An 18,690-nucleotide genomic window follows, 5' to 3' on the forward strand; every position below is an offset into this window, starting at 1 on the left:
AAGACAGCCACTGCCTGGCCTGTTCTGCTCTTGTGCTCCATCAAAAACAAGCTTTACACACTTTGTCTGAACTCCCTTGCTTTGGTAAGAGGTGAAAAGAAACTTCGTGTTGGAGACACTGCAGGAATGGAAACTTGTGCATGCATATGCTTCTCACTTACAGAGTTTCACTTTCAGCCATCATCAAGGTATAGCACATTGGGTTTTGTGAATCCACAGATGTGAGCATAATTCTGCTTATATCCCCAATTCTGGACTAGAATGATTCTTGGAACCTATTCTGAACAGGGAGTGAGAGTGGTTACAGCAAGACAAAACATGGAGGCACCGTGGAGTTGAATGCTTGCATGAAGTTTGATAAACTGGATTTCCAAAAGAATTTAAGTATGGCTAAGAAAATGAGAGCAGGATAAGGGACAGAGTGTGACTATATTGTCTGTATGCTTGTTACCAATGATAGCAAATGGGCACAAAACCTAGAGAATCTCCTTAGATAATTTCATATAATAGTATAGCAGGTTACACATCAACACATTCAAATTAAGTGCTTTTCAGACCAGACTCAAAAGCATAAAAAATTGTAAGTCATTTGTTATTTGAATGCAACCTTTTAGATTTATAACTAACTTAAAATTGTTCATATATCTCTCTCTTTCTCTATCTATCTATAGTTCATGAGGCTTTTAAAAAGCACCATTTTTTGTGTATCTGTACTTAGCTCAAAACTCTTATGAGATGCTTGCAAATGAGCAGCTGGTTGGGGGGATGTAGGTATAATGCACTTCACAATTGAGCAAGAATGGAAAAGCCAGAGACAAACATACTTTTCAAGTGCCTCCTTTCTCTGCAGTGAGGGAAGAAGGAGCCTGGAGATGGGCCAGTCTAGAAGTAATGTCAGCAGAATTCTATAGCACAGAAGTGATATGTTTTATATTTTCCAGATCCAAGAAATAAACCAACAATCTGGTGGCTTATCCTATCCCCCAAATAGAAACTGTGCTGTCATTCCCCAGAAAGATTGGAGGTCACAGAGCTGACGATCAAAGTCCTACCTCCAATAAGTTCCTAGACGACACCTATGAATTAAACCAAATCTTCAAGCGCAAGAGTTTTTTGAGTATGGCTAGAGACTGCTGCAGATTCCTCACCCTGACTGGCTTTGGATTATACCTGACTGGGGTGGAGAAAGAACTAGGAGAGGACACAGCCTGACACACACTACCGAAAAGCTGGGATCAAGTGTATGGCGCTTGCTCTGCTGGAGCAGCACCGATTATACGACAATCCAGACGCTCAGAGAGTATTGTGCACAGCACAGAAGGAGGGGTTAGCTAGTCTGGGTAGCAAGTCTCTACAGAGGAGCAGTTTCGGGCTGTAAAAACTGGGAAGAAGGAAGCTGAGCTGCTGGCTTTTGTGCATACTGGCCACTCATTTCTTCTGCCTTTGCTAAAACTAAGGATGGCAAGCTCCGCAGTGTCACGATTGCACCTTTCTAGCAGGACATTCCACATAGAGAATTACTTCCTCATAAAAGTGATGGAAATTCAGTCACTTTGACATTGAGAGCTAGACGTCACCCAGCTCCAAAATTGTGATAAAGGACATTCTTGTCCTGGCAGGCAAAAGGGATCAAATCAACAAGCTACATGAGTTCGGGTGAATAGCAGTAATTCTCTTTGATGCTGTCTCAGGCCCTTCCCTTTGAAACAGTGCTGGCCACTACTCACAAGCTTCCTGGTGTTTCATTTTTCTAAACATACACTAAGCATTTCCCAAGACAATGAAATAAGCATCATTCCTGCCTTCCTTTCCAAACGAAGCACCTGTCAGGATGCTTTAACATTCCAGGGACTGTGTACTATCTCTTTGAAGAGGAGTCACGGGTACACATAAAGACCTGCCTGTGATTTGACCACCCACTCCATCACCAGGAACTGCTTAGAAACAGATGAAAATGCCTTGTCCTATAGTATTTAAATGTTCCCCTCTCTCTGTCTGGAAGGATTTGTTAAATGATTAGGATTCTCAGCACTTGTAGGATTGTGATTTATCATACCGTTTACCAGGGTTTTCCCTCAATTATTTAGGCACTGTAACAAATCCATGATGACTATTTGAAATCTGCTAATTTCAAGTCTGCCTTTGACAAGCCCTAATGCATGGATCTACACAGGACCAGTGATGCAGCCTTGGGCAGGAGGGACCTACACATTGCTACAGTGTGTGGCTTTGAATGAGGCATCTATCCTTCCAGCCTCATTTCCTTGGCATATAAATCGCTATCCTATAATGTTGGTGTGATAGTAAGTTTTCTGTTTCTACAACCCAACTCCAGAAGCTAGTTGATTTATAAAGAAATGAGGTTTCTTTAGATGACAGTTATGGAACCTGGGAAGTTGCCAATGGCACCTGCATCTGTCCAGTGCCCTTCCTTTGTTAGATGGCCCAGTGGCTCTTGGGAAAGAAGCTGAAAACAGGGGTCACCTGGTTTATGACAGATTGTGCTTGTAGTAACTATTCCAGCACAGTGATACTTAGCTCAGACTCTCAAGGGAAGACATTAATCTGTTCATAACAGTGGGTGTGTCCCATGATGTAATTGTCTTATTAGGGTCTCTTACACTGCAGCATTAAGAAATTATGCCTGGGCATTAATTGTGGCTGACACAGAGCACACCCAACTCATCACACAAGGCTCTCTGAGGGACAGATGAGGTCAAAGATCCATATGCAGAATTCAGGTGTAGAAAAGGATGCTGCTGTAGGTACAAGGAAAGTGACAAGAACTCACATGGGCGTGTAAACAAGGTAGGGACATGAAGGCAAACCTGTTTGCTATTCCATACAGGTTACTTCAGACCAAGGGATTCATGTCAGAGTCCAAAAAAAATGCATCAGAAACCATGAAAGGAATGGGATTTAGTGGCTTAGAGGCTGGCTTATATGTAGCTAACCTTTTTTAAAAGTTTTAATTAATTTTCATTTAAATGAAAAACAATCTTATTTTATGTATCAATCCCAGTTCCTTCTCCCTTCCATCCTCCCATTCTCTCCACCATTCCCCCATCCCACGCCCCATCCACTCTTCAGGGTGAGTGAGGCTTCCCATGGGGGAATCATCAAAGTCTGTCACATCACTTGGGGCAGGACCTAGGCCCTCCCCAGTGTATCTAGGATGAGAGAGTATCCCTCCATGGGTAATGGACTCCCAAAGCCCATTGGTGCACTGTACTAGCCTTCTTATATAGCTCAGAACCATTTGCCCAGGGAGTGGTGCTGCCCATAGTAGGAGATGCACACTTAACTTAATGGGCAGTCATGGCAATCTATCACAGACATTCCCACATCTAATCTGATCCAGGCAATTCCTTGATTCTCTCTCCTTGCCCATTTGGTGTGGGATTTGTGCTCACCAGTGTCTTTGAATTCCACTTATTGGAATTTTGCTCATCTAAGACTTTAACAATGTGTATAGCATTTTGCCAACAGCACACAGTTGTCAACCTGGTACCTTGTGAGCTGCTACAATGACCTACAACTCCATGTATATGATGAGGAGTGTTACTATAAGTCTTTCTTTCCTGCCAGTCTGGTCCCATAGCCACAGCCACATCCGTCCCAAATGAACATATAAGACTTATACTAGTTATAATGCTGTTGGTTGGTGACAAGGGTTTATTATTGGCTAGCTCTGCCTTAATTATTAACCCATTTCTATTAATCCATGTATTTCTGCATGGTCTTGTCTTACCAGGGAATGCCGGACCTGCAACTCCTTTGCCTGCTACATGATGACTGCTCAGCGTTTTCTCAAAGAAGAGAGTGATTTCCTGTATATGCTGATTCTGCCCAGCAACATCACTTTCTCTCTGGCAAATCAGCCAATCGGTGTTTTATTCACTAACCAATGAGAAAAAACATATATACAGAAGACCATTCCCCATCAGAGGAGTTCTGGCAATAACTTCAAATTTCTTTTTTAATGAAATTTGACCATATAAATAATAGTAGTTAATTTCAGTGCAAGCATTTTAATTTTATGTCGACATTTCCTCTAATGTCCTGTTTGGCTCAGATGGCTGCTTAACAAAACCCAAATTTATCTGGGGAAAATATGAATTGGGAAATTGTACAAATAGGTAATGTCTGCAGAGGTGCCTTGACTGATGATTCATGTAGTTGGCCTTAGCCTATTGAGGGTGACTGCATTCCCTAGGCAAGTGCTTCTGAACTGTGTAAGAAAGCTAAAAGCTAATTAAGCATAAGGCAGTCTATGAGCCATCAAACAGAATCCTCCATAATTCCTTATGCACATTTTTGACTGTGAAGTAGGTTCCTTATTCTGAGATTATGCAGTATGGAGGAGCATGCAGGCCTACCTTCAAGTTTCTGCCTGGATTTCCTGATTTGAGCTCAAGGATGGACCGTGACTTGAAATTGTAAGACAAATAACCTTTTTCTCTCCCAAAGCTGCTTTTGTTCTTTATGTTTTATCACAATGACAGAACAGATGCTGGCACCCTTAGGCTGGTGAAGTATCTCAGCAGGCAAAGGTGCTGGTCACCAAGCTTGAGAACCAGAACTTAGTTCCCAGGACCCTCATGGTAGAAGGAGAAAAATGACTCCTGAAAGTTGTCCTCTGACCTCCATACCCATGACATGGCATAGGCACTCCACACACAAAAATAAATAAATAAAAATTCAATAAAAATTTGGAACCAGTTTTCCAATACTTACTTGTACTCTCTACAAGCCATCAGGTGGATGGGGCAAGCAGTCCTGCCAGAACTGTGAGGAAGTCAATGGAATTGATATAGAGTGACATGAAATGACATTCCAGAATACACACTGTCTTTGGGCTCCGGCAGCTTGGTTCCTGACTTGGTTATTCAAACTTCACTCTCCTCCACTCTACTTCTCCTGCCATACCTGCTATCTAAGAGATTGCTGAAGCCAGCCAGCATGAGGTCATAAACCAGCAGATTGGCTCAACAGTTAAAGATGCTGAGCTTAAGGATCTGAGTTCAACTTTTGGGGGTCTGCAAAGTGGAAGGGGAGAGCTGACTCCTGAAAGGCATTTTTTGACCTGCACATGCACACTGTGGCATCCATGCATTCATAATAAATGTAGCACATTCCTTACAAAGTGAGCTTGCTTCCTGCATCGCCTATCTCTACGACAAGGCCTGTGGGAAGACATATTGTGAGTTACGAAGTTGTCAGCTAACCTACCTATCATCTCCTCACTTTAATACCCGAAAAGCTCAGATGTGCATTCCCTTAGTATCTCTGAAAGTCTGTGGAAGGCACTTGAGGTAACACAAGACAAAACACAAACTGTATTTGAGAGGTGCACTAGGACCTTCACTGCTATGATTCAGTGTGGTGTGTGAGAGTTTGTCAGCTCCATCCGGCATGCAGATTTTTGCCTTTCTGTTTTAGAGTAATTAATTGACACCATAATTGTACTCATTTCTGGGGCACAGTATTACAATCACAGTATGTAATAATCAAATCAAGGTAACTATCATTTGCATCTCCTCAAATATTATTAATTACCTGTATTGCTAAGCTTCAAATGCTCCTGTGCTTGTTTTGAAATGCCTGATTAATAATACACAATAGTCACTTGCCACACTGTAAACATTAGCATCATCTCACCTGCTAACTGCCCTGTGTAGCTTCATTTCTGTCCCCACCACATCTGAGACCATGAGGCCCCTGGCCAGTCTCAAGTGATTTCTAATAAACTTCTGCCTTACCTGTGACCAATATGCCTAGTGTCCCATGGATGAGAGGAAATATGTGGCATTTGTGCTTCTGCCTGGCTTATTTAAGCACACACACAGTGCTTTCCTTTTCCATTCTGAGTCCATTCATGACAGGGTGATGGGGAGTACTCTATTTTGCATTTAAACTACCACACTTCTTTGCTCAGTTTTTAAGAATGGATACATTGGTTGATTCCTTGTTTGTGCCCTTGTAAATGCTCCAGCAATAAACACAGGCATATATTTCTTTGATATACTGTTCTCATTTCTTTTGAATCTATACCCAGAAGTGGGGCAGATAGGTCATGTGGCAGATTTATTTGTAACTTCTGTTATTTTTGTTTGTTTGTTTTGTTTTTTTGAGACAAGGTTTCTCTGTATTGCTTTGAAGGATGTCCTGGAACTCGCTCTGTAGACTAGGCTGGCCTCGAACTCACAGAGATCCACTCACCCCTGCCTCTGTAGTGCTGGGATTAAAGGGTGTGCCACCAATGGCCCAGCTAGGAACTTCCATGCTGTTTACCACAATGACTGGGTTTATTTACTCTCCCAGCAATAGTGTGAAGAAGTCCCTATTTCTGCATCCTGGATGCATGTGTTCTTCTCCAAGTGTTTTGTTCTATGTAATTTTTAGTTTACTGTTGGTTCATTTAGGGATGGGGTAGACCTTCCAGCCACAGTGAATGAGAAGAGATTAGAAGTCAATTGTAGGAATCAGTTCTCTCTTTACTCCATGTGATTCTCTGGAGTCAAACTCATGTCATCAGACTTGGCTTCCAAGTGCCTGTATTCACTGAGTCACCCCAGTGACCCACTTCCGGGGTCTCTGATGTATCCATAATAGTGAAATTTGGTTGATGCCTCATTATGGTTTTAGCCTGCATTTTCCACCCTGTTTTTCTCTGACACTGACCTTTATTTCTTTCCCCATGCACTTGCTGGCCATCACTGCATGATATGATTTTGATACAGAGCTTTCCTGGCCACAGTGGAATGGATTGGAGGCTGTCACTTAGAAGTAGAACACTTGCATTATATATGGAAGATACTGGGGTTGATCCTTATGCCATTGCAAGACAAATAATAGATGTAGATGTTAAAAGGTTGGGTGAGATGTGAATTGCTGTGACACGTGGAGAGGGAAGGCTAGAATTGTGCAGTAGATGGAAATTCTTATTTTCTGATCACTCATCACAGCCTACATTTAAACTTAGCCCCACTTATGGCATTATGCAACTCGAATGGACCTTCCCACTGTCAGAGTTTACCAGCCTGTGTTCTAGATGGGAGACATTTTTTTAAATAAGCTTTATCATCTGATAGAATTCCCTAGGAAGATATCCCTCCAAATCTGTCCACATGCTTGCTTCTGCTCTTTGCCTTGAATGCTTTTTCATGTTTCAAACCCACGTTAGGTCTCACTTTTCCTAAACCCACGTTAGGTCTCACTTTTCCTGTCGACTCATTCATAGTCCTGAGATGTTAAAAGTCTCCCTAGAGGCAGCGGGATAGGTTGAACAAGGCCTGGACTTAGAATTCTGTTTCTCTATTCTTCAGGCTAATTATTGACAGTACCAAAAAAACTCTGGTTGACCTTTCAGAATCTCAGCTTCTGCACATGCTCACATCTGGCTTATGTTGCAATTGACATGATAGTGGTGGGGGTTCACCTTTCCTCTATCAAGGCGAGAGACTTTGTGACACAGGACTAATTGCAGAAACCCACACATTTGAGGCAGTCAGTTTCGGTTGCTCATGCTGCTGCTGATGGCAGCAATCACTGACTATTTTGGCACTGCCTAGAGCACTGCTTCACATGTGAAAGGAATGTTCCAAAAATTGACAATTTTGTAGTACTTCAAAAGATGATAACTTGCCTTTCAAAGAGGATTTTTTTTCCAATAGGAAAGATTTTTACATAGACAATTTCGGCAAACATCTTACAGCCTCTTATTTCAATCAATAAGTAAAGAATGACAGTCCTTCAGGGGACAAAAACTAAAATACATTTAAATTCAGAGATGACACAGGAAAGATGGCAAGAGAGAAAGCTAGGTCTGTCCTTGTATTTCTATTCCAATTCAAATCCAGCATTTTCCATGCGGCATCTTAGTTAAGTCTCTCAACAATCCAATGACTTAAGAAAGTACTTATCTTTTCAGGAACTAGGCAGTTCACATTTGCATAAAGTATATAAATTGACCTGTTGGGAAATGGGAGAATGGATATATTAATTGAGATTGTTGAAGACCCATATGTGTCTATACAAGGAATCTCTCTCTCTCTCTCTCTCTCTCTCTCTCTCTCTCTCTCTATATATATATATATATATATATATATATATATATATATATACCTGGGTGGGTATAGACAGGTAGAAAAAGTTGTTTCATGTTAGTGTGACCATGGAAGACTCTGGTGTTTAGTCTTGGATGCTACCTTGGGTGTGATTCTTTGCCTTTCACTCCATTCTGTTCTATTCTATGCACTGTTCATGAAGTAGTTATGTTTGTCAGTGAGAAGTCTTGGACTAGACTAGATGATCTGACCTTCCAGAGTCAAATTCATATACACATCAAGGGCAGGGTCAATAAAAAGTCTACAAAGAATTTCCAATATGCTGATGGTCAAGAGGTTTGGAGACTTGAAATACATTATCTCAAGTGATCACCTAATTTCTATAACTTTAAGATTTCTCAAAGGAGAAATGATTTCTCTAGGAGTTTAACCAATGGTAGATATCGCATGCTCCAGTGGTTGTTCTTATACCCATTGTAAGTATGGATGAAACTAATTGAATTATATATATGTAAATTTATATATATTCTGTTACACAGTAGACAGCTACTAATAAATGGCTTTTCAGGTCAGGTGAGGAACATAGAATAAAAATTTGAGAGTAGCCTGAGCATCATTACCATATATATATATATATATATATATATATATATATGTGTGTGTGTGTGTGTGTGTGTGTGTGTGTTTGTGTGTGTGTCTGTGTGTCTGTGTATCATGAAGTTGTGAAGATATGAAATATTATGGGAGTATCCAGTGTACTGAGGGGAGTTGCTGTGGGAAGGGTGGTGATGTGGTCAAGATACATGTCATACATGTGTGAAACTTTCAATGAATAAATAAAGAGAGAAGTGGGGAGTGAGAGAGAACTCAGTGGCGGGGAACCACTTTCAAAGGTACCCTCTCTTTGCTCCTTCACCTGCGTGCCCTGTCTCCCACATCCCCACTCTCCATGCACACTGAGCTGGAGTGTACCTACTGAGCCACTGGACACAGTATCTTGGAGAATGAGATGTAAAAGAAGACTCATCACTCTGCATTTTTTGCTCATTACTAACACTTACCCTGGATTCCCCTCTGTAGGAACTCCTCTAGAGCCAAGAGTGGTAATTCTCACAGGATGTTTGGTGTGTCACATGCTCTCAGTGTCACTGTGAAAAGCCATCAAAAGCAGAACCCCATTTTCAAGGGAAAGTATGGTTACTCTGTATGCATTTTAAAAACTGAGGGGAAGCACTATGGGTGGGCATTTTCTAAAACTTAAGAAACAATAGTAAGTAGGGACAATCATCTCTCAGAAGGGGAAATTGCTGTAACATGATCAGTGATGTCTTTATCTCCTCCTAATAGCTGGACTCAAGGTATAGGAAAGCTGGGTAGTCATTCTGAATTTTGTCAACTTCACACAGTGTACTGATTTTTTTTAATGAAGTAAATGAAATAACTTAGGATCATTTATTCAAATATATTGATAGGCTGGTGCAGTTAACAGTATTCCTATGATGCAAAAGAGGGTTTGTGTGTATGTGTGTGTGTGTGAGTGTGTGTGTGTGTGTACATGCACACACATGCATCTGTGTGTTTATCTTGATTGTTTCTCTGAGTAAAAATAATTTTTCATACTTTCATCATGAATTTTTCTTCCTACGGAGAACTCAACAATGTTATGCAATAGATGGTAGCTAACAGATCAGGTAAGGAACAGAAAATAGTGAAACTTGGGATGTGAAGGGAATTAGGATTTAGGAGTAGCTTACCTATCCATTAGTCGAAACTTTATATGACAGTTACATATAGGATGACACAACAGAGTCACGGAAGAATGGCTTTATTCATAACTAGAGAATTTCTTTGAGCCTAGTAATTCTGACTTTCAAGTTTGGTGGACGAAATACAGCAGACAGTGGAAGTCTCTGGAAAGTTACTAATCACTAATCACAGGTGCTTTCCAGACAGTATTTGCTCTTCTAGGGTATCTGGGTCCCCCTTGCTATCCCTCTGACTTGCAGTAGCAGCCTGGGCTCATGGATATGAATGGTGACTCTGAACTGTGCATTCTTGCTGTAAAAGGAAAGCACCACTAACAAGCAGGCAGAGTGGCCAGCACCTAGCTTCAGAGGTGCTTTTCAAGCTAGCTCCTTAGGGAACAGCTGAGTATGAGGCAGCCTTGCAAGCTGAACTTATAAGTCAGAGTAAAGGAGTCTCCACCTTCCCATCTGGGTGTCAGCTAGATTCACCTTTTTGACAACCTGACTCCTTCCTTCCTTCCTTCCTCCCTCCCTTCCTTCCTTTCCTTCCTCCCTTCCTTCCTCCCTTCCTTCCTTCCTTCCTTCCTTTCCTTCCTTCCTCCCTCCCTCCCTCTCTCCCTTCCTTCCTTCCTTTCCTTCCTTCCTCCCTCCCTCCCTTCCTTCTTTTCCTTCCTTCCTCCCTCTCTCCCTTCCTTCCTTTCCTTCCTTCCTCCCTCTCTCCCTTCCTTCCTTTCCTCCCTTCCTTCCTTCCTTTCCTTCCTTCCTCCCTCCCTCCCTTCCTTCCTTCCTTCCTTCCTTCCTTCCTTCCTTCCTTCACCCTCCCTTCCTCCTTCCCTCCTTTCTTCCCTTCCTTCCTCTTTCCCTTTTCTTTCTTTCCTTCTTTTTTGCCTCCATCATTCCTGTTTGAAATCCTAAGACATGAGTTGGAGCAGATGGGATGCCTTTCCGCATCTGGGCAGCTTTTCTTTATTCCCTTTCAGAGGTGGGCAAAACAAGAAAGGGAGATGCTGTCTTTGAGGCTAACTATGTGTCTGGCACTGTCTCAGTATTGTCTGGTTCTCCTCATATGTCCATCAAGAAGATCTCAATACATGCATTGCAGATGGAGAAACATACTTAGATTACAGCTGTTCTCATGTTTCCTTGATGAGAAGATAGTAGGTGTATCACACAAAGCAGATTCTTTGCATTCCAAGATCAATCTGGCACCAGTGTTTCTCAAAATATGACCTCTGATGTACCCACATCTCTATGGACTTGTTAGAAATGTCAAATCTTAGGCCTTATCTCAGATACTCTGGGGTTGGGGCCATCTACCTGAACTTCAATAATACAGATGCCCAAGTTAAGTGATTGCCATGCATGCAGACACCCGCAATTCATGGATTGCTTCTTCAGGAAAGCTACCTTATGGTGAAAGAGGAGAATTCACTATTCTTTCATTCTACCCAGGGCATCATTTGTAGTGAGTATCCAGAAAACTTGATTTGTTACTTTAGTCTCCCTCATCCTAAAGGCATGCTCACAAACATCAAATATTTTAAATGGTGTTCTATCGGAAAGACATGGGAAAACCTTAGCAAGTCACTAAGAATGAGCCACTGAAAGCAGTCATGTACATCAGTATGCCATTCACTTGATTATATCTTCCAACCTTCTCTCAATGTGGCCTAGGGAATGATGTATTCTGGAAACAGCCCTAGGGCATTGACAAAGGATATGCAATCTGATACCACTGAGCAGAGCATTCTGTACCCCTCTGATGTTATGCTCTTGTCTTAGGATGGTGGCAGGAGCAACAGAGGCCAGGCCAGGGAAGAGCCTTGTCACCACATACATAAGCTCTTCTGTGGAGGATGGGTAGCAGAGGGGACAGATCTAGATGTGTATAAACACCCAGGAGCAGTTCACCTTCTGGCCTTAGAGGTAGCTTCCTACAGGTTGCCACATTCTTGAAGAAAAAGCTCCCTTCCATTTCTAACACAATATTAAACAAACCAAACAAAATCATATTTAGCCATCATAGCAACACAATGCATTCTGCAAGATTTTCATACACACAGTTCTTCAACTAATTAGCATTCTCATTTGTACATAGTAAAAAAGCAATCTATAATTATCTCAAGCATCTCATGTTTCTGTCCTCTCCTTGGGTGATCCCATCTCACGGGGACACTTCTCTTGAATGTTTATGTTGTCATCTTACCCAACACATCTTCATGTGGGTGATGCTAGGCCTCGGGGACATCTCCATCCTTGCAGCATGCAGGGGCCTTTTTGCTATTTCTTGCTGTACTCCTCAGTATCAGTCCCGATGCCAACAGTGTTCTTAGTGCAGCTTAGCCAGGCTCTGGATGCTGAAGAGAGCTATGCCGAGGTTGGAAAATGCATCCACAGTCATGCAGTGGCATAACCTTCTTTTCCAGAAACTGCAGAGGACCCCACGGCACTTCTAGGAGTGAAGTCTCACTGTCTTCCACTGAGATTGCCTCATAACAATGTTTAAATTAGTGCCATGTGAATCTGAGGGAGATCATGCTTTTTAGAACGAATTAGAGACCAGAGATGGGAGAGCATCTAGGTAGCTAACAACAGTCTTCATCTATGGCCTGGTGATAGAAAGTGTGCAGACCAGAACAGAAAAGGAAAAAGAAATGGGACTATGGCTTTCTTAGCAGACTCTAGCAGGAAAACCAGAGCACTAGATGGCAGCAGAGCCCCACGATTTCCTTCTGAGCTGTTTAGCTCCGAGATCCTGGGTGGGGGAGATTCCCAATATTATCGCAGACACAGTCACATTCCAAAATCAGCCATTCTTCCTGGACAACCTTTTGCTATGTTCTGAGACTTAGGATGAAGTTATAATTTGGCAAGGTGACTCCCAGGTACAGGATCTTTCTTCCTTTCTGATCTGAAGCAAAGTGAGTGCTTGCCTTTTGTCGGCACTGTAGTTGCTCTATGATTTTACTCAAATAGATTCTTTGCACCATGGGCAGCAAAAAAAAAAAAGTCTTTATCTATTGCCATTTTGAGACAAGTTCTTCTTGTGAGGTTCTTGCTAGTCTGCATTTCTTTTTCTAAACCAGGCTAGCCTAGAACTTGAACTGATGCTCTTGCCATTACAGGTCTGTACCACCATGGACCTGAAAGAAAAAGGGTGTGTAAGCATGTTGTTTTGAGTAGGCCATCCAATCCCCAGTTGGCAGGATGTCAGGATTCTGTGCAAAGGTATTTGAATTCTCAGGTGACACTCAACATTTCTGATTGGGACCCTAATAACTTGAAGCCATCTGTGAGTCCCAGCACAAGGTAGTGAGATTTGGAAATGGTTTTTAATGGCGGAAATCCTTCTTGGTGACAGGAGTCATTAGGAGTGGCAGCAGGAAGACAGGACAGTGTTTGTCATGGGGGACTTCAGCTCTGAGGCTCCTGAAGATCAATGTGTCCTGAGGAGGAGAAGGGGATGAGCTCGCGAATCTTCTAATGGGTCTTGAAAGGCATTTGTTGTTCACTTTCTAGGGTGTGGATAACATCTGGGAGATGACTTAAAATTCACACAGGAGGTGTGGCCCTCTCTACTCCATGTCTACTCCACACATGGAGGAAACACAGGGGGCCATCCAGAATCATGCTGTAGAGTGTATTCTAGAACTTTCTCCCCCACACACACCCCCAGGAATAAGGGAAGAACAATGAGAAGATGCTCAACAGCACCCAGTTCAGCTCAGTTCCAAGACAGCACCTCTAGGAGAACACAGCCACATGACTCTCCTTGGGGAGATCAGATCTCCAGGGGAAGGAAGGCAGGCTGGGTACAGGCTCTGGTTGCTTTTGGGAGGCGGAGGGACAGCCAGTCATTCTACATTTCCAGAGTCATTGTCATGTCCTCATGTGATCTCTGGGCTACATGGGCAAGAAGGTTCTAGAACATTAGAACAGAGTGTGACATATCGTGATTCAGTTGATAACTGATGCAATGCTTGCACAATGGTGTTGCCCTCCGCCTGCTTCCAAACACCGTGCTAATTCCTTGATGTGGACAATACAGGCTCATCATAGGATGGATGTCCCTAGGATGGAGGCATGAGATGTCCATGTCCCCTTCCCTCCAATCCTCTAGAGTTCCCTATTCCTTTCTGATTAAGAATGGCACATCCTTGAAATGTATCACTGTGAACTCTAGCCTTCACCTACAGTTTGGACTTTTCAATTAACCTGCAGCCTTTCCCTAACACTGTGTCTACTTTATGTGCGCCCGGTGGCTGTAGCAGACCTGCAGCTGCTCCTGGCTGCTCCTGATGCCTCTTTGCAGGATTGGGGGACCTTCCTGAGTTCTGGATTAGATGTCTGGGTTCACTAGAGGTCTGCCAGTTCTGCCCTCACAACCAGAACAGGGTCGCAGCAGCGTAGTTGTTCAGCCACCTTTTGAATCCCACATAGAGCTTAGGTTGGTATGCAGGTAACCCTAACAGGACTCAATGTGAGCGGAGGAGGGAACTGGGGAACTGTCAGTGGTTTATCACAGTTGTAGGCAGTCACCTTGTTAAAGGTAATTTACAATTTCTTGTAAAAAGCACCTTTTTCTTGGCCCCTTCCAGCCACAGCTGGGCTCGTTCTTTCTCCACCTGCCTTTCTTTCCTAACTTAGGCAGGGGGCTTCTTCTGGTCAGTAGAGAAAGACAGTTTAGAGGATGGAGGTGGGCCCCCGCTGCTTCCACAGAGCCCCCAGCCTTTCTTGCAAGGCCGATTACATGATTTCTCCCCGGTGCGTGGCGTGGCTTCTCCCACTTGAGCGCCCAACAAGTCTTCGTGTTCCAGCCTGCGCACAGCCGCAACAGAGGCCTCGGGAGCACAATGCTCTGGGCCCCAGAGCCCGAGGCCCGGCTGAGTCCAGGACTGCGCGGTGCCAGACTCCTTCCCCTCTCGGTGGGTAGGATGGTTGAGTCCAGCCGCCACGGCAGCGGCTCCTTGCGCCGCTAGCAGCCTGTCTTCGGCGCTCGCTCCCCGCCTTCCTCCCGCTCCAGCCCGGCTCCCCCCCCCCCCGCCCCTCCCGCACCTCCCACTCGCTGGCTCTCTCTCCAGCTGCCTCCGCTCCAGGTTGCTCCCGGCTGCGCGCGCTCCTCTCCCCGCCTCGCCCCCTCCCGCAGGCTCGCCGCCTTGGTGCCTTCCTGCCCGGCTCGGCCGGCGCTTGTCCCCGGCCCCGGCAGCCCCGGGGCTGCGCTCGGTTGGAGCATCTTCAGCCCCGCAGTGGCTGGGACCCGATGCTACGGGAGCGGAGCGAGCCCGGCGCGCAGAGCTGCGGGAGGCGTCGGATGCGCGGCCGGGCTGGGGACCCGGAGCTCTCGCCAGCTCGCCTTGCCCTCTGGTGATTACCGGGCTGTATTTAGAGCCCGGTCGTTCCTTGGAGGAGACCGGCGCATCCGAGAGGAGCCATCCGTGTCGTGTGCGTGTGGAATATCTGCAGACATGACTGCGTGGAGGAAATTCAAGTCGCTGCTCCTGCCTTTGGTACTAGCGGTTCTGTGCGCGGGGCTCCTCACTGCAGCTAAGGGTAAGACAGGCTGGCTCTGTACAGGGGAGACGGCCGAACCCTCGGAGGCCCGATTTGCGAACGCGAGTGTATGAATTGGGGACCTTAGGGGACCGAGCAGCAGGCACGGGCCGGGTGGCTCTCCACCAGCGATGCTGGCGAACGCAGCGCCCGATACCGAGCTTCCATCGTGTTCTTCCCACCCCTCATCTGCCCCCGCCCCACCCCCGCCCTTTCTTCCCCCACTTGGGTTCAAACGACATTTCTTGTCTCTGTGCAGTGTGCTGTGGGTTGTCAAGGAGAAGAGAGCCCAACATGAGTTGGGCAGAGAACTGCACCTTGGCTCCTGGGCTGTCGGTGGGCTTGGCGGGTCGCAGGCTGGGGTAGTTCCCACGACTTCTTCCAGGACCCTGCGCGCCTGGGAAACCAACTGGGTACTGTTGGCCTAGCAAAGTTCAAGCTCCCTGGGCTCTGGTGCCATCAGGGAAAGCTCCTAGCTGACTGATGTTTCCAGAGCCTTACACCTCACACCTCATTCCTCTGCTTCCCCTCCAAAGTATCAGACTAGATCAGACCAGCTGCCTCTGTGAGATTCCCCCCCCTTCCCCGGACTTTGCTTCTTGCAAGTTGTAATATCTGGCGAGATGGATAAAGCCAGCAGGGAGTTTGGTTCCATATCAGATCAATTCTCTCTGGGTACAGGGTCAGTCCCTGTCTTAAGTCTGGTCAACAGAAGGGGAGAAGGGTCTTTCTGGGTGGTTCCTAGGGATTTTGGCTCAGAGAACTTGGCTTTCTCCTTGAAATGAGTTAGGGGATGTTTTCTCCTAAGTCTTTACAATCTGCAACCTCCGGGCTGGCAACAGCTTGTGCGCTCCTCCTCTATTCTATGGGAAGGAGAGAAAGAAAAGAGGAGGAGGGAGGAGGAAGGGAGGGAGGGAGCAACGGAGGAGAGAGAGAGAGAGAGAGAGAGAGAGAGAGAGAGAGAGAGAGAGAGAGAGAGAGAGAGAGAGAGAGAGAGAGAGAGAGAGAGAGAACTGATTGATTTTCACATTGGCAAGTACCTGCCCCATTTCCTTACTCTCGCCCTCCTCTGATGCTCCCTCCCTCAGACTCCTGGGCAAATCTGTGTCTGTATCTTTATAGATTTTTTTCTTTTTAAAGGATGGAACTCAAGTCGTGTGTTTTTTTTCTTTTTGACTCATCTGTTCCCCCCTTCCTCACAAAAATTTCCCCTTTCCTCTCCAGACCACCCTGTCTTCCGTTCCCCCAGTGGTTCAAATTCAAGGGTGATTAAGAAGCAACAGAGGACTCTGTGATCTGCATCCAACTCCACACCCGCCTGGATAAAGCAGAGGATTGCAGGAGGGTTCTGGTTGGGGGAGACTTAGCCTCCTGGTGCTGGCCCCTCAGCCAAGCACCCTCCTCACAAAGGGTATCTGTACAGTGCGCCCCAGTAGCCCACCCAGAGAGATAGGTGGACCTAGCTTAACTGGAGAGATAGGATCGCTTAATTTTCCGGAGCTTCCTGCAGATGCTTACCCTCTGACCACACACACCCCTCCATCTATCCTTGGCCTCCACCAACCTGCTGGCAGCAGAGGCTTCACCAGCTAAGAAGGGTTATGCTGGTGGAGGGCTCGGGTCGCCCTGGACATACTGGGGAATGAGTGGCAAAGCATGAAAAGTTGAGGGCTGTGTCTCCCCCCCACGCCGCCCCCAAACCCTGTGCGGCTGTGCGTCAATGTTGGAAGCCAAAAGATTCAGGACACAAGACTATGCTTTGTCCAAACAAACCGTTGGTGAAAATGATCAGCCAGCCATGCAACTATGCCAAACTTCTTACCCTTTCCTGCACTCAGGGATGATCTAGGGCAAGGCTCCCTCCTTCCCTAAATCTGCTGCTCACCCTTCGAGCCTCAGTCTCTGCCCCCCCTCCCCCGAGTTCTGTGCACTCCCATGTCCCTTCCCCCGCAATTTACAGGGGTTGCTGCGTGGAGCCCACAATCGCCTGCCCAGCTACTTGATAATCCACACACGTGTGCGGGCCGATTCCGCCCCCACAAGGGTGGGCTGCTGCTCTAAGGGAGGCGGAGGCGGAGCCTAATGTGGAGAGACAGGTCTTGGGCTGGCTACACTGCCCTGGTAGGGGGCCACAGGGTAGGAGCACCCAGTCCTGGGCCTGCACTGACAGCCCCAGAGAACAGAGTGTCTCCTACTCATCAGGAACCCTCGTGAAGACCATGAAAGCCAAAGTGAAGCCAAGGTGCTGCGAGCCCCTGCGTGCTTGGTGCTGGAGTCCAGAGCGTGCACGCCTGTGCGCCTGGCCTTTGAGCCCAAAGGGACTGGGACTCTAGTCGCCAAGATCTCTTGTGCTATTGTCTGGCCCACGCAGCAGTGGGTGCGCACTCCTTCATTAACCCCCTCGGGGCCAGAGCTCTGTCTCCTAGCACCCATGATACAAGTCCTGTGGCTGTGCAGGCTGGCAGGAGGCTGGTGACACCAGCAAGAGAGTAGTCAACAGTGTGCTGGCCTGCAACTGAGGCAGGGGCGCAGTTCCCTTTGGCAAGTCAAAGCCTATGGGCCAACCAATTGGCCAGGGGTGTGCCCTCTGGTCTCTAAGGCTTGGTCACGTGGTGCAAGGACGCCCTGGCACCTGCGGGGACGCGAATTAGGGTCGTCCTTCAAGGAGTGCACAGGTCATGGCTCTGGGCCACTGCTACCCTCGGCTTTACTGCCTGCCCCCGGGTGGTGGGGGGGGTGACTGGGCCATGGCAAACAGGTTCAGAGTTTTTGATGCCTGGGCCATCTTTCATGGCCCGTTTGCCGAGTCTGTGAGGCCAGAGGTGCTGCAGTAGAGGTCATTGGAATCCCCTTCAGTGCCCAAGCACCAGTGCAAAAACCACTGGGGGAAACAGGAATTTCTGTTGATATATGTTTATTATTATTAGTGAGATGACAAGGGTGGAATCCCAAGTCTGATTCTCTTTTTGAAAGCACTACATTTTCCAGGCACCACAGGAGAATGAAGAAGGCTTTTAATGCTTTCACATTTAGTAAATAAATGGAATAATTCATCCAAGAAAGCTTGCTTACATTTGTGCCCTCAATCCCGGTTTGAACCATCTATGGCTACAGGCTGTTTGAGTAAAGTTTGTTCCTCAGTATAGCCTTGGGTTCATAGTTATGGGCAGTGAAAGAATCTGACCTTACAGGTTTTGCTCAGAACTCAAGCTAAACTCACCTAGTGATTGCTCAAGGAGCCTCACCTGAGGAGAGGAGGCTTGGGAGCCAAGGCAAGATTTGGTCAGGGGATTCCTTGGTTGTTTTCCTCCTCAGCAAAGTGAGTT

General features: G+C 45.9%; 1 protein-coding gene across 1 annotated transcript in view; it reads left to right on the forward strand.

The window, feature by feature from the left end:
* Positions 1 to 14,926: 14,926 nt before the first annotated feature.
* Positions 14,927 to 18,690, forward strand: part of Csmd1 (CUB and Sushi multiple domains 1) — a 1,489,308-nt gene continuing 1,485,544 nt past the window's right edge. Inside the window, exon 1 of the mRNA XM_005082604.4 lies at positions 14,927 to 15,364. Coding sequence (XP_005082661.1) covers positions 15,280 to 15,364 — 85 coding nt within the window. The 5' untranslated portion in view covers positions 14,927 to 15,279. The remainder of the gene's footprint in view (positions 15,365 to 18,690) is intronic.

This window comes from Mesocricetus auratus, unplaced genomic scaffold (assembly GCF_017639785.1).
Source record: "Mesocricetus auratus isolate SY011 unplaced genomic scaffold, BCM_Maur_2.0 Super-Scaffold_100031, whole genome shotgun sequence".
NCBI classification, from domain to species: Eukaryota; Metazoa; Chordata; class Mammalia; order Rodentia; family Cricetidae; genus Mesocricetus; species Mesocricetus auratus.